General features: G+C 46.1%; 1 protein-coding gene across 12 annotated transcripts in view; it reads left to right on the top strand.

Annotated features, from left to right (window-relative positions):
• Positions 1–15,403, top strand: part of LOC128692607 (transducin-like enhancer protein 4) — a 222,011-nt gene that overhangs the window by 190,324 nt on the left and 16,284 nt on the right. For 9 of the 12 annotated variants that reach the window (XM_070089846.1, XM_070089853.1, XM_070089852.1 and 6 more), the window contains 4 exons: positions 3,398–3,448; positions 7,138–7,223; positions 7,497–7,862; positions 8,233–8,482. In XM_070089846.1, coding sequence (XP_069945947.1) covers positions 3,398–3,448; positions 7,138–7,223; positions 7,497–7,862; positions 8,233–8,482 — 753 coding nt within the window. The remainder of the gene's footprint in view (positions 1–3,397; positions 3,449–7,137; positions 7,224–7,496; positions 7,863–8,232; positions 8,483–15,403) is intronic. The other 3 variants (XM_070089847.1, XM_070089849.1, XM_070089857.1) reach the window with 1 other exon arrangement.

Here is a 15,403-nt window from a genome sequence, read left to right as displayed (position 1 = left end):
GGTAATGCATGCTAGGTCCCTTGTATACCCACACCTCTTATACTGTCCTCTTTATTGCAGTCCCTTTAATTCCATTTCACTATTACCGTCTCTTTTGTTCAGTTCACTCTTATTACCGTCTCTTTTGCTCACATCACTCTTATTACCGTTTCTTTTGTTCACGTCACTCTTATTACCGTCATTTTTGTTCACGTCACTCTTATTACAGTCTCTATTGTTCACGTCACTCTTATTACCGTCTCTTTTGTTCACGTCACTCTTATTACCGTCTCTTGTTCACGTCACTCTTATTATCGTCTCTTTTGCTCACATCACTCTTATTACCGTTTCTTTTGTTCACGTCACTCTTATTACCGTCATTTTTGTTCACGTCACTCTTATTACAGTCTCTATTGTTCACGTCACTCTTATTATCGTCTCTTTTGTTCCAGTTCCTTTTTATATCCAGCCCTTTTCCCTTATTTTTTACAGTGGCTAGGCTCCTTATCCAAGCCTTACCTTGTATCCTAGTGCTGATATTCTAGTTTCACCTTAGATTTATCCTGGTACTGTCTTACCTGGTATTATCTTACCTGGTACTGTCTTACCTGGTATTGTATTACTTGGTATTGTCTTACCTGGTACTGTCTTACCTGGTACTGTCTTACCTGGTATTATCTTACCTGGTACTGTCTTACCTGGTACTGTCTTACCTGGTTTTGTCTTATCTGGTACTGTCTTACCAGGCACTCTGTCTCTACCAGAGTTCCAGAATTTTATCTGTAATATCATATTAATTACATTTATTATATAAAGTTAGAGGGGAAAGAGATGATCGTACTTTGTGTGTGTGTGTGTGTGTGTGTGTGTGTGTGTGTGTGTAGGATAAGTGAGAAAAGTGTTTAAGAATTATAATCCAAGTTAATGTTTTTATTAACAAAAGCGCAGTTAGAAGTGTTGAGTTTATATAAGGGAGATAAAACAAAATTAGGAAAGTCACAGTGAACTTAATATGTAAACCCGTGTGGGTCATGCAGCACAATTAGCGTTGCGGGCTCGATCCTCCGTCGTGGAGGTGGTCAGTAAACCAGATAAGAGAGCCAGATGACAGACCAAAACAATCTCTGATCGCTCCTCTTAACCGACCCAGATACGCCTCAATTCCTTCAATAAGTGACCGTATGAGAGCTCTTGTAAGCCAGCGAGTCATCCACAGTGTTCATGGTATAAGACACCTGTGTCAGGAATCACAACCATATTTTTTAAAGAGAAGGGGGGGGGATCGGTAAGCCAGTGGAAGGCCTCGGTCAGATGACCAAAAGCTCCAGCTGCGGGTCATCATATGACTAAGACCCACGTCATAAAACACTTGTCCTGTTTCCTGACAAATCTTACCTAACCTACGGAGACACACTGGTGTTTCCTGACAAACAAACCACCACCAGTCACTCTTGTGCCAGTCGGTGTGGTCCTCGGTTATTCATAACGCGGCTTTGTCGTCCTGTCCAACCATTTACCTTACTTTAATTAGCTTAACTGAATACCTAATAAAAATTACGGAGCAGGATTATGTGGCAGTCTAAGTTATACTTCCCTTGAAGTATGAAGCCGTTTTCTTTAGTACGAGGACGCCCTCTTTTTAATTCTAAGTAAAATATTTTCTTAAATGCAAGATGATGCTTTTTAAGTACTGAGAAAACTTTTTTATAATATAGAAGGTTTTCGCAAGGACTAGAAACCCGCTTCAGTATGTATGTTTTCTTGTAGTTAGGGTTGGTCGTCGTCTCATATACCTTTGTTTTGTTTCAAGGGCTTTCCTAATTCCGTAGCCCGGCCCTGGGCCAGGCTTGTCTGGTGCCTGGTCAACATGATGGTGCCCCGTTGCCCCCACACAATCACAGCCTTGTTGATGTGGCACTTGGCAGAGGTGTTTATCAAGTTTCCTCCTGAAGGTTTCTACACTTGTTTCGGCAGTGTTTCTGATATTTTCGGGTAAAAATGTTAAAATGTCTGGGACCAGGGATGTTGATACAGTGTTCTGTTGTGTCACCTGGATGAAAGCTCTTTCTCCAAGGGATACTGAGTGCTACTGCTATATTCCGCTTCTTTATGAGGAATTCTACGAATTTGATTCAGGTGTTGCTCGTGGATATGCGTTTTCAATTTTTTTTTTCTTCGAATTCTACGGAATTAGTGCTCATGTCAGTTATATGAACTGTGTGACCTTCAGATATGATGAACATATTTTCTGTTTTCTCCAGTCTGCTTACGTTCAGTGCACTGCTAAATACTCATCCATTTTTTTTTTAATTTCCTTCATATTTTTTTTAATCGTCATTGTATGAAACGAACCTCTCGTGATTAGTGGTCCAATTCTACAGGTAGCTCTTGACTTGTATGTTTGCATATGAATAGAAATATATTGGGCTCCTTGTAATACAACAGATGACTTGTGTGTGGCACGACAGCGTGAGTTTTTGTTCTGTCTCGGTAATCTCGCTAAGATTATCTTTCCTTGTTGTGACATATTCACGTTTTTTAAGCATTTTAGTAAACCTTTTTCTTCTGTAAATTCCTCTATGCATTCTGTATTTGATCTCTAAGGGTTTCTCAGTGGTGTTTATTTAATACAGACCTTTTATGTTTCTGTGCTCAACTTTTCCAAGCACAGGTGAGGATATAGTGTGTTCAGGACTGTTTCCCAGGATATGTCTGATAGTTCGTTATTAATTCTGCACCAGTCAGTTCCCCGATTGACGAAGTTAAATTGACTAAACATCCCTTCTCGTACACTATATCTGGAGTTTTCCATCTCCGAGTTCATACTCGCTTGTATTTCTTTGATGTAGTGATCGGAGTATATTGTATTTGTGATTATATCTGATTAGTTCCTTCTTGTCCGTAAAAATCAAGTTCACTGTATATTCACATCTAGTGGGCTCTCGTTATCCCTTGGTTCACAGCAAAGTTTTCACAAAGTCCTATTAAATCTCTGGGATGTAACCGCTTAAGTTAACGTGCTTCCAGGAACTATATCTGATACAAAGCTGTGATTTACCATCCTACGTTTCATATTTGGGAGGTTGAGATCCCCAAAGAGGATAATACCTGGTGTGGGGGTTGTCAGGACTTTCAAAGCAGCTGTCAGTCTTCTTTATATGATCCCTGAATATTATCCAGAGGAAGCCATTATCACTCACTTCATAGCCATTTTCTTGGAGGATATTTATTCTTAGGCTTAGGGCATTATAGTAACTTACAGGACATTTTCCTGAGGTGTGTTGAAGCCGTCTTTCTTTAGTTACGAGTTGACGCTTGTCTTCTCCTTCCACTTTAGTTTTTAAATGGGTCATAATTTTTGTACTTTAGTTTCCTTTTTGTTTTTTGTTTTGATGTTGCCTTTTTTTATCTGTTGCAGGATAGAGATGGGAATAAGAGCGAGCAGGAGTTGGTAGTGGACGATCCTCAGGTGGGTTGAGTTGAGGGTGAAGGTGAGGGCAGGTGAAGGTGAGGGCAGGTGAAGGTGAGGGCAGGTGAATGTGAGGGGAAAGAAGCCTTAGGGGAGATAAAGGGAAAGTGTGTGGATGAGAGGTTGAAGAGAGGAGAGATGAAGGGATAGAATGAAAGGAGGGGGAGGGGAAAGGAGGATAGAGGTGGAAGGATGTAAATCAAAATGTTATATGACTGGAAGAAAAGTGAGGTAAGAAGAGGCTGGTCATCTTTCTCTCTCTCTCTCCCACCTGGTTCATTACTGAAGGTTTCAAGCAGTCTGAGGCTACTTGACTGAAGGTTTCAAGCAGTCTGAGGCTACTTGACTGAAGGTTTCAAGCAGTCTGAGGCTACTTGACTGAAGGTTTCAAGCAGTCTGAGGCTACTTGACTGAAGGTTTCAAGCAGTCTGAGGCTACTTGACTGAAGGTTTCAAGCAGTCTGAGGCTACTTGACTGAAGGTTTCAAGCAGTCTGAGGCTACTTGACTGAAGGTTTCAAGCAGTCTGAGGCTACTTGACTGAAGGTTTCAAGCAGTCTGAGGCTACTTGACTGAAGGTTTCAAGCAGTCTGAGGCTACTTGACTGAAGGTTTCACACAGTCTGAGGCTACTTGACTGAAGGTTTCACATAGTCCGAGGCTACTTGACTGAAGGTTTCACACAGTCCGAGGCTACTTGACTGAAGGTTTCACACAGTCTGAGGCTACTTGACTGAAGGTTTCACATAGTCCGAGGCTACTTGACTGAAGGTTTCACACAGTCCGAGGCTACTTGACTGAAGGTTTCACACAGACCGAGGCTACTTGACTGAAGGTTTCACACAGTCTGAGGCTACTTGACTGAAGGTTTCACACAGTCCGAGGCTACTTGACTGAAGGTTTCACATAGTCCGAGGCTACTTGACTGAAGGTTTCACATAGTCCGAGGCTACTTGACTGAAGGTTTCACACAGTCCGAGGCTACTTGACTGAAGGTTTCACATAGTCCGAGGCTACTTGACTGAAGGTTTCACACAGTCCGAGGCTACTTGACTGAAGGTTTCACACAGTCCGAGGCTACTTGACTGAAGGTTTCACATAGTCCGAGGCTACTTGACTGAAGGTTTCACACAGTCCGAGGCTACTTGACTGAAGGTTTCACATAGTCCGAGGCTACTTGACTGAAGGTTTCACACAGTCCGAGGCTACTTGACTGAAGGTTTCACACAGACCGAGGCTACTTGACTGAAGGTTTCACACAGTCTGAGGCTACTTGACTGAAGGTTTCACACAGTCCGAGGCTACTTGACTGAAGGTTTCACATAGTCCGAGGCTACTTGACTGAAGGTTTCACATAGTCCGAGGCTACTTGACTGAAGGTTTCACACAGTCCGAGGCTACTTGACTGAAGGTTTCACATAGTCCGAGGCTACTTGACTGAAGGTTTCACACAGTCCGAGGCTACTTGACTGAAGGTTTCACACAGTCCGAGGCTACTTGACTGAAGGTTTCACATAGTCCGAGGCTACTTGACTGAAGGTTTCACACAGTCCGAGGCTACTTGACTGAAGGTTTCACATAGTCCGAGGCTACTTGACTGAAGGTTTCACACAGTCCGAGGCTACTTGACTGAAGGTTTCACATAGTCCGAGGCTACTTGACTGAAGGTTTCACACAGTCCGAGGCTACTTGACTGAAGGTTTCACACAGTCTGAGGCTACTTGACTGAAGGTTTCACACAGTCCGAGGCTACTTGACTGAAGGTTTCACACAGTCCGAGGCTACTTGACTGAAGGTTTCACACAGTCCGAGGCTACTTGACTGAAGGTTTCACATAGTCCGAGGCTACTTGACTGACTGAAGGTTTGAGATGAGATCAAGGCTGTAGAGAGACACGAGATTTTTTACTGAAGACGTTTCGCCCATGCAATGGGCGAAACCTGGTGGTCGGTGTTGGTGGTAATGGGGCTTGGTGTTGGTGATGGGGCGTGGTGTTGGTGAATGGGCGTGGTGTTAGTGATGGGGCGTGGTGTTGGCGAATGTGCGTGTTGGTGATGGGGCGTGGTGTTGGTGAATGGGCGTGGTTTTGGTGATTAGAACGTGGTGTTGGAGATGGGGCATGGTGTTGATGATGGGAACATGTTGGTGATTGAGCGTAGTATTGATGATGGGAACGTGGTGTTGATGATGAGGGCGTGGTGTTGGTGATGAGGGCGTGGTGTTGGTGATGAGGGCGTGGCGATGGTGATGGGGACATGGTAATGGTGATAGGGCGTGGTGTTGGTGGTGGGGGCGTAGTGTTGGTGGTGGGGGCGTGGTGTTGGTGGTGGGGTGTGGTATTAATGATGGGGCGTGGTGTTGGTGATGGGGGCGTCTAGTAATGGGGAATAACAAGGCAGAACACAATAATGCAAGAGGAACACACTCACGCACACCAAATACACACACACACACACCAAACACACACCAAACACACACACACACACACACACACACACACACACACACACACACACACACACACACACACACACACACACATAACCAAACACACACACATAACCAAACACACACACACACATAACCAAACACATACACACATAACCAAAAACACACACACACACATAACCAAACACACACACGCACATAACCAAACACACACACACGCGCGCGAGCGCGTACCCTGGTCACCCTAATTGAATTTAAACACTGCTTCATTCTCTCCAAAGTGTTACCGAGGTCTCCAACTTGGGCATTGTCCACACCTGTCACCCTCACCCCTTCCCAATCCTCCAAAATCCTATTCATTTCCTTACCTTTCTTCTTCTCTCTATTTTCACTTCCTCGTACCCCCACTCTTCTCCCTTTCTCTTGTTTGTATTGCTTTCCGGTCTTGCTTCCTCACTATCGTTGTGCATAATGAGGGTAAATGAAACGGAACAGAGGAGAGGGGTGGAGAGAGCAGGGGTGTGGTAGGGAGGAAAGTCGGTGGGGAGATCTGGGGGTGTTTGGGAGGATAGTGAGTGGAGAGATAAGGGAGTGGATGGGAGGTAAGAGCAAGGGGTTGTAGGACGGATAGTGGGTGTGGAGAGCAGGGGTGGTAGGAAGGACAGTGAGTGGGGAGAGCAAGGGGCTACTGGAAGTATAGTGGGTGGGGAGAGTAGGTTTTCTGGGCGAATAGTGGGTGAAGAAAACAGGGGACTGGTTGGAAGGATAGAGGGTGGGGAGAGCAGAGGGTTGAGAATTAGGTAGGTGGGAAGAGCTTGGGAGAGGTAGGAGAAAAGTGGGCGGGGGAAGCAGGGGGCGTGATAGGGAGTAAAGAGGTTGAGGAGAGCAGGAGGGTGGGGAGACAGGGGTTGTAGGGAGGAGAGATGGTACATTACATTGCTAATGTAAGCGTAGTTTAAAGCCTCATTTGTAGATAATTGTTTGTTTTTGATGTTATGAGAGAGAGAGAGAGAGAGAGAGAGAGAGAGAGAGAGAGAGAGAGGGGATTTTGGAAAAGCGAGGGGAAGAAGGATGGTAGAAATGTTGAAGGGGCGTGAAGTCTGAAGAAATACAGATACGCAGGTCGGTAGCCTACTTTAGGTAGGCTGGCGAACAGACAGGTAAGAAGGTAGACAGGCAAGTAGGATGGCAGGCAGGCAGGAACGTACCACCACCAGTACTAACCATATCGTGTGTACGTTCAGGACTCTGTGAGCCCAGCAGTGAACGGCACCACCTCCCCGCGTGAGAATGGCGTGTCCAAGAAAACTCCGCCCCTGGGCTCCGTCAGGTGAGTACACTATTCCACCTCTTACTCTCCTCATTCTCCCTTTTTCACTCTTTCTCTGCCTCCACTCCTCACTCTACTGCTGCCTTGGCTTCGTCAGGCGAGTACTACTCTCCCTCCCTCCCTCCCTCCCTGGTGATGTACATGATATACATATTTTAAGGTTGGTAGTATAAGTAATGAGGGTCACTGAGCTGAGTGTGAGGTTACTGGTTGGCGTGTCAGCACTGATGTGGTCTATCTTATGTGGTAGTAACCTGGTGTTGTGTTCCGCAGCCCCAGGAGCAGCGGTAGCTCCTCCTCCACGCCCCAGGCCAGGAAGGAGGAGAAGCCAGCCACGCCCAACTCAAAAGCCCCTACGCCCACCTCCTCGGGCGCCAGCGCTGTAAAACCCGTGGGCAAGGCGGCGCCCCTACCCGGTGTGGGCGCCTACCCACCAGGCTACCCACTACCTGAGGCTGCTGCCGCTGCCGCCGCCGCCGCCGCTGCTGCCGCCGCTGCCGCCGCCGCTGCTGCTGCCGCAGGATCCGGTGCGCCCTACCCTTACCCGAGGCCGCCAGCACACCCGCAGGCAGCCCCGCCCTCGTCTCTGGACATACACGGACGCACAGCCTCCCTGCACGCCCTCCAGGGCGGCAAGCCGTGAGTACCTCCCACTTGCCTCCTGACTCGTGACATAGTGCCAACAGTGCCTCCTCAGTGATCAGTGCCTCAGTGACACAGTGCAATATTATCAGTGACCAGGAGCTCAAAGGATTGTACAGTCGTGGATATCATAGTTTGCCCATTACATTCATATTCTTGCCATTAATTTTCATGATGATCAATGTTGTTGTTTGTGTTGTCAGAAGGAGTGTCTGCTATGGTTGAAGCAGAGTACAGTAGTGGTGGTGTGTGGTTAGTTGAGGGCAAACATGTGTTCCCGACTCTACAGCCTGGGACAGTGGGAGCGTGCTGAGTTGAGATACGAGAGGGAGTGGGACTCACCGTAGCGTGCGTGTGTCTTGGCCAGGGCGTACAGCTTCCACGTGAACGGAGAGGGTCAACTGGCGCCGGTCCCCTTCCCTCCGGACGCGCTGCTGGCGCCGGGGATCCCGAGACACGCACGTCAGATCAACACGTTGCATCACGGCGAGGTGGTGTGCGCCGTCACCATCAGCAACCCCACCAAGTACGTCTACACGGGCGGCAAGGGATGCGTCAAAGTGTGGGACATCAGTCAACCAGGATCCAAGACTCCAGTCTCCCAGTTAGACTGCCTGGTAAGTGCTTCCACAATCTGGTACATTACTCCAACCTGTATATTTTCCTGCCTAGCATGTCACCTTTATCTCTAGTGTGTCTGGGGAGTATGTAGGCTTGGATGAAGAGCTTTGTATCCCATCAATTCATCTCGTTTCCACACTCACACACACACACCACTGGAAGTTGAAGACTCAGATGAATCACAGGGATGTTAGGAAGTATTTCTTCAGAGTTGTCAGGAAGTAGAACAATCTAGAAAGTGATGTAGCGGAGGCAGGCTCCATATATAGCTTTAAGAAGAGGTACGATAAAGCTCATGGAGCAGGGAGTGGACCTAGTAGCGACCAGCGAAGAGGCGGGGCCAAGAGCTGTGAATTCGCCCCTGCAACCACAAATAGGTGAGTACACACACAAGCACACACACACACACATATATATATACAACATGCCTAGTGTCTAATTGACATATGCCTAGGTCAAAATGGTAATGGTAACATACATTCCACCTTATTGTAAATGGTCCTGACGTGTGTGTGTGTGTGTGTGTGTGTGTGTGTGTGTGTGTGTGTGTGTGTGTGTGTGTGTGTGTGTACCACCCAACCACTCCCACCAACACACATTCCATGTCTCTTCTCTGGTAAGGTAAGTATGCCGCTATTATCATTTGCTCTCCTGGTTGAAGGGTGCCAAGAGTTTGGCACTGGCCCGGCAACCCGTTCAAGTGCCACGGCCTTTTAGCCCCGGTACTTAAGTATTAGCCTCCCCTGCTTCAATGGCACTCTTTTACAGCTTCTGGAGAGTGCTACCCTCTGTTTTGTTGTGGAACCACTCTCCGTGTGTATGGGAATGTGTGTGTGGGGGGGGGGAGCATGGGGAATTGGTGTGGCCTGTTTAGTGTAGAGGTTGGTTTGGTTTATTTAGTTGGTGTAGTGTAGTGCGTTAGTATTTGGTAAAGCGGATTAGTGTTGTGTAAAGTTGCTGGCGTGAGGTGTAATGGGGTGAAGGGGTTGGCATGAGATGTAGATGGTTAGTGTAAGGTGTAGTGCGGGGATTCTCAACTTTTCCTCCACCATTAACCCCCTCGGCTTGATGTATTTCTCATTTACCCCTTTACTTCCATACAAAAAATTTATCGCCATCATAAAGGGACAGAAAACAAGGTCAGAAAAAAATAAATTGAATTATTATTCAATTATCAAGTACATCAAATATTTACCCTTTGCCATGTAATATTTTACCCCCAAGAGGTAAATTTACCCCTGGTTGAGAATCACTGGTATAGTGGATCGGCATGAGATGTAAATGGCTAGTGTGAGGTGTGGGAGGCTAGTTTGTGATGCAGGTGTGAGGGTAATGTGTAATGTTGGAGGTAGGTTACTGCAATAAGTACCACTACGGAATAATAAGTTACCTTTGGCACATTTAGGACTAAGCAGATAGAAGCAGAACATAATCAGATGCTAGAGCCAGTGATATTTTATACGAGAAGAAACCAAATCAAGCGGGTTCAACTGAAACTAAACTAGAAGAGCATAAACAAGATGACAGCTGAAATGGCAAGAGTTGTGCAAGAAAGGTATAAAATACCGACAATATGTAAGTTAAGACACATGTGCAACATTTGGATATCTTTATTGTAGACGTTTCGCCATCCAGTGGCTTTATCAATACAGATTCTAGGACATAATTAGAAGACAGTAGAACTATATACAAAAGATGAGGTAATCAGTCCCTCAGCCTTGGAGTTAGTGTTCACAGCATCGTGGTGGTGGAGAATCTGGAGCAAAGGCAAGGAAACTGGCGGTTATATAGGCGTCAGTGGATAGGGACGTATAGCAGACGAGGGCATAATCCCTGGTAGGCGGGATTCCCCAGTGGAAGTAGGTCCTACCCAAAGGGATGGGTTAGTGACTATGTCCTCGTCTGCTACATGTCCCTATCCACTACAAGTACATGATACAACTCATACAGACCTAACTGACATCAATGACATACTATATAGAAACTCCTGGTTATGCAGACGATTAGGTTAATTTTGACCCCAGGATGCGACGCATACCAGTCGGCTAACACCCAGGTACCTAATTACTGCTATGTGAACAGGAACAGCTCCCCAAGAATCAACACATCGCCATTATCAGTCCTAGCATTTACAAGAAAAGAAATACTCGATAGAAAAGTAGAAATGCTCAACACTGATGATCTAAACTGTGTTTGAACCAGCAGTCATATGCTTCTTTTAAAAGAAACATGCGAAGTAAAGCTTTTCGGCGAAGAAAAAAAACAAAAACAGGATAAACCGAGTCTTCAAAATGTGAAGTATTACAAGAAGACTTCATGGAACAGATAATTTTTAAAGTTAAAAGCAAAATATATAGAATTCCGCAGCATATATGAAAATGTAATCGAACTTCTCTTTCTAAAAATGAGAAAAGTTAAAACAGTGAAGTACAGCTTAACAGCAGATGCCGGGAATCCCTGGGAAAAAAAGAAGTGAAAGCCAACTTCAAAGTTATTCCTCAAACTTTGCAGATTTTCAAAGAAACCAGAAAGTAATATACTGCCATAAAGAGAGAGGAAAAGAAGTGGCTTTGAAAATGGAAGAGCAAGCCTGGACAAAATTATGAAAGTTTGTAAAAGCAAACTAAAGATGAAAGGAAAAAAACCTACAAAGAATGAAAGACGATAAACACTGCCAGATAAGAGGAGTGTGGAGAACAAAAAAAAAAAGAACAGTTTTCTTTCAAATCAGAAAAATCCCCAATAGATGTATTAAGCTAGTATGAATAGAACCTTCTGTTATATGACATAGACCAACTACGCTGCTTGGTGATTCTTAACTTTCAGCACTGATGATGGAGTTTGATACTCCGAAACGCTGGCATGAAGATGAAGTTGACCGGTTAGTAACCTATCTTGTTTACCACGACTCTGTTGTTTCTGTTCCTTATTTGTCTTAGATTCACACGAGGAAAATCTGTTGCTGAAACCTATGAAGATAATCAGAGTCTTAAAATTATTAAGAAAAAGAATGGCTAGATTCCATTGATTTAAATTTCAAAAAGGTTTTGGAGAAATAAAAAGCGGAGGATGAGACGAGGGATTTTCCTGGTTGCGAGGAAAATGCGAACAGTGATAAGAGATGTGCAGCTGATGGGAAATGTTCCCAACGAGGTGTCACAGGCACCAGTGCTAGCCCTGATAATGTCACCAGCTGGGTGTCACAAGGACCAGTGCTGGCCCTGATAATGTCACCAGCTGGGTGTCACAAGGACCAGTGCTGGCCCTGATAATGTCACCAGCTGGGTGTCACAAGGACCAGTGCTGGCCCTGATAATGTCACCAGCTGGGTGTCACAAGGACCAGTGCTGGCCCTGATAATGTCACCAGCTGGGTGTCACAAGCACCAGTGCTGGCCCTGATAATGTCAACAGCTGGGTGTCATAAGCACCAGTGCTGGCCCTAATAATGTCAACAGCTGGGTGTCATAAGCACCAGTGCTGGCCCAGATAATGTCACCAGCTGGGTGTCACAAGCACCAATGCTGGCCCTGATAATGTCACCAGCTGAGTGTCACAAGCACCAGTGCTGGCCCTGATAATGTCACCAGCTGAGTGTCACAAGCACCAGTGCTGGCCCTGATAATGTTACCAGCTGGGTGTCACAAGCACCAGTGCTGGCCCTGATAATGTCACCAGCTGGGTGTCACAAGCACCAGTCCTGGCCCTGATAATGTTACCAGGTGGGTGTCACAAGCACCAGTGCTGGCGGCCCTGATAATGTCACTACCTGGATGTCACAATGGCCGGTGCTGGTCCTGATATCACCAGCTGGGTGTCAGAAGACCAATGCTGGCCCTGATAATGTCACCAGCTGGGTGTCACAAGAACCAGTGCTGGACCTGATAATGCCACCAGCTGGGTGTCACAAGGACCAGTGCTGGCCCTGATAATGCCACCAGCTGGGTGTCACAAGGACCAGTGCTGGCCCTGATAATGCCACCAGCTGGGTGTCACAAGGACCAGTGCTGGCCCTGATAATGCCACCAGCTGGGTGTCACAAGGACCAGTGCTGGCCCTGATAATGCCACCAGCTGGGTGTCACAAGGACCAGTGCTGGCCCTGATAATGCCACCAGCTGGGTGTCACAAACACCAGTGCTGGCGGCCCTGATAAAGAGTAAGTCATGTAAATGACTTGCCAGAAAGAATAAGACAAAAGAACAGGTTTGCAAAGGAAAGAATAATTCTATGCCCGCTGTGTAACGAGACAACTGTCTACGAGAAGAACTGAATAAATAGAGCAAATGGAATTGATGGATGAAGCAGTGGAATGTAAACAAATGCCATGCCACAGAAATGGTAGAAAGCAATAACAGGTAGCGTGAAGAATACACATAAATGGTACAGAGGAATCTGTAAGTAATTATACATTAAAAATTATCACCAGAAGATCACGTAAGAGATTTACAGATGGTATCCAGGAGATAGTAAGAGCTACGATTGCTGGGATGGTATCCAGGAGATGGTAAGAGTTACGATTGCTGGGATGGTATCCAGGAGATAGTAAGAGCTACAACTGCTGGGATGGTTACCTGGAGGTTATTCCGGGGATCAACGCCCCCGCGGCCCGGTCCACGACCAGGCCTCCCGATGGATCAGGGCCTGATCAACTAGGCTGTTACTGCTGGCCGCACGCAGTCCGACGTACGAGCCACAGCCCGGCTGATCCGGCACTGACTTTAGGTATCTGTCCAGCTCTCTCTTGAAGGCAGCCAGGGGTTTATTGGCAATTCCCCTAATGCTTGATGGGAGGCTGTTGAACAGTTTTGGGCCCCGGACACTTATGGTGTTTTCTCTTAGTGTACCAATGGCGCCCCTACTTTTTATTGGCGGCATTTTGCATCGCCTGCCCAGTCTTTTACTTTCGTAGGGAGTGATTTCTGTGTGCAGATTTGGGACCATTCCTTCCAAGATTTTCCAAGTGTAGATTATGATATATCTCTCCCTCCTGCGTTCCAACGAGTACAAGTCAAGTGCTTTCAAGCGTTCCCAGTAGTTAAGGTGCTTGACAGAACTTATACGTGCAGTAAAGGATCTCTGTACACTCTCTAGATCTGCGATTTCGCCTGCTTTGTATGGTATCCAGAAGATAGTAAGAGCTACGATTGCTGGGATGGTATCCAGGAGATAGTAAGAGCTACAACTGCTGGGATGGTATCCAGGAGATAGTAAGAGCTACAACTGCTGGGATGGTATCCAGGAGATAGTAAGAGCTACGATTGCTGGGATGGTATCCAGGAGATAGTAAGAGCTACGATTGCTGGGATGGTATCCAGGAGATAGTAAGAGCTACAACTGCTGGGATGGTATCCAGGTGATAGTAAGAGCTACGATTGCTGGGATGGTATCCAGGAGATAGTAAGAGCTACAACTGCTGGGATGGTATCCAGGAGATAGTAAGAGCTACAACTGCTGGGATGGTATCCAGGAGATAGTAAGAGCTACGATTGCTGGGATGGTATCCAGGAGATAGTAAGAGCTACGATTGCTGGGATGGTATCCAGGAGATAGTAAGAGCTACGATTGCTGGGATGGTATCCAAGAGATAGTAAGAGCTACGATTGCTGGGATGGTATCCAGGAGGTAGTAAGATCTACGATTGCTGGGATGGTATCCAAGAGATAGTAAGAGCTACGATTGCTGGGATGGTATCCAGGAGATAGTAAGAGCTACGATTGCTGGGATGGTATCCAGGAGGAGATAATATATATATATATATATATATATATATATATATATATATATATATATATATATATATATATATATGTATGTATGTGTGTGTGTGTGTGTGTGTGTGTGTGTGTGTGTGTGTGTGTGTGTGTGTGTGTGTGTGTGTGTGAAATAAATCACTGCTCCATTAACTAAGATTCTCTCTCTGGTCATGATTTAGGGCAGGCCCTGACAACGGAAAATGTAAACACTGCCTTGAAGGTGAGACGATCGTCCTGGGAATATTATTACTCCATTAAACTTCCCCGAAAAAAAAGTGTTCGTAGAGAGAGAGAGAGAGAGAGAGAGAGAGAGAGAGAGAGAGAGAGAGAGAGAGAGAGAGAGAGAGAGAGAGAGAGAGAGAGAGAGAGAGAGAGAGAGAGAGACCGTGTTTGCCCTTCTGGAAGAGTTAACATAAAAAAAAAAACGTAAAATTTACTAAATTAAAACACCAAAAAAATTTTTGGGGGAGTTTCTTTTTGGGGAAAATGTCATTAGCAAATTCTAATTCTGACCAGACGCATTTGCAAACACGGGCGAGGCTGAGCAAACACGGCCAAACATGGCTTGTGTGGAAATCATCAAGCTTCTCTGTGTTTGTTTGTCTTATCCAAACATACTTGGCAGCTCTTAGTTTTTCTTCCCTTAAACCCCCCATCCCCTCTCCCTCCTCCCCCTCTCCCTCCTCCCCCCTCTCCCTCCTCCCCCCCTCTCCCTCTCCCTCTTTCTTTAATGGCGTTTTTAAATTCAGTGGAGTTTGGCCCTTAAGCTCAGTGGTGCTAAGGGCGTAGATGAAACCTGTCTCTCTCTCTCTCTCTCTCTCTCTCTCTCTCTCTCTCTCTCTCTCTCTTTCCCTCCCTCCCCATCAACCGCTCGCCGAAGAAGGATGTTTTAAAACACTTTAATACTCCAGATGGAATTTAATTTTCCCCTTGAAAGCTTGGTGAATGAAGTGGGAGGGAGGGTGATGGAAGTGGGAGGGAGGGAAGGTGTATGTGGGATGGAGGAGTGAGGAAAGTGAGAGGTAATGAAGGTGATGGAGATGGGAGGGAGGGTGATAGAAATGGGAAGAACGATGGAAGTGGGAGAGAGAGTGATGGAAGTGGGAGGGAGGATGATGGAAGGAGGGTGATGGAAGTGGGAAAGAGGGTGATGGAAGTGGGAA

The sequence above is a fragment of the Cherax quadricarinatus genome, chromosome 30 (assembly GCF_038502225.1).
Source record: "Cherax quadricarinatus isolate ZL_2023a chromosome 30, ASM3850222v1, whole genome shotgun sequence".
NCBI classification, from domain to species: Eukaryota; Metazoa; Arthropoda; class Malacostraca; order Decapoda; family Parastacidae; genus Cherax; species Cherax quadricarinatus.
Note: the sequence above shows the minus strand (reverse complement) of the source record. Positions and strands in the feature narration are given on the sequence as shown.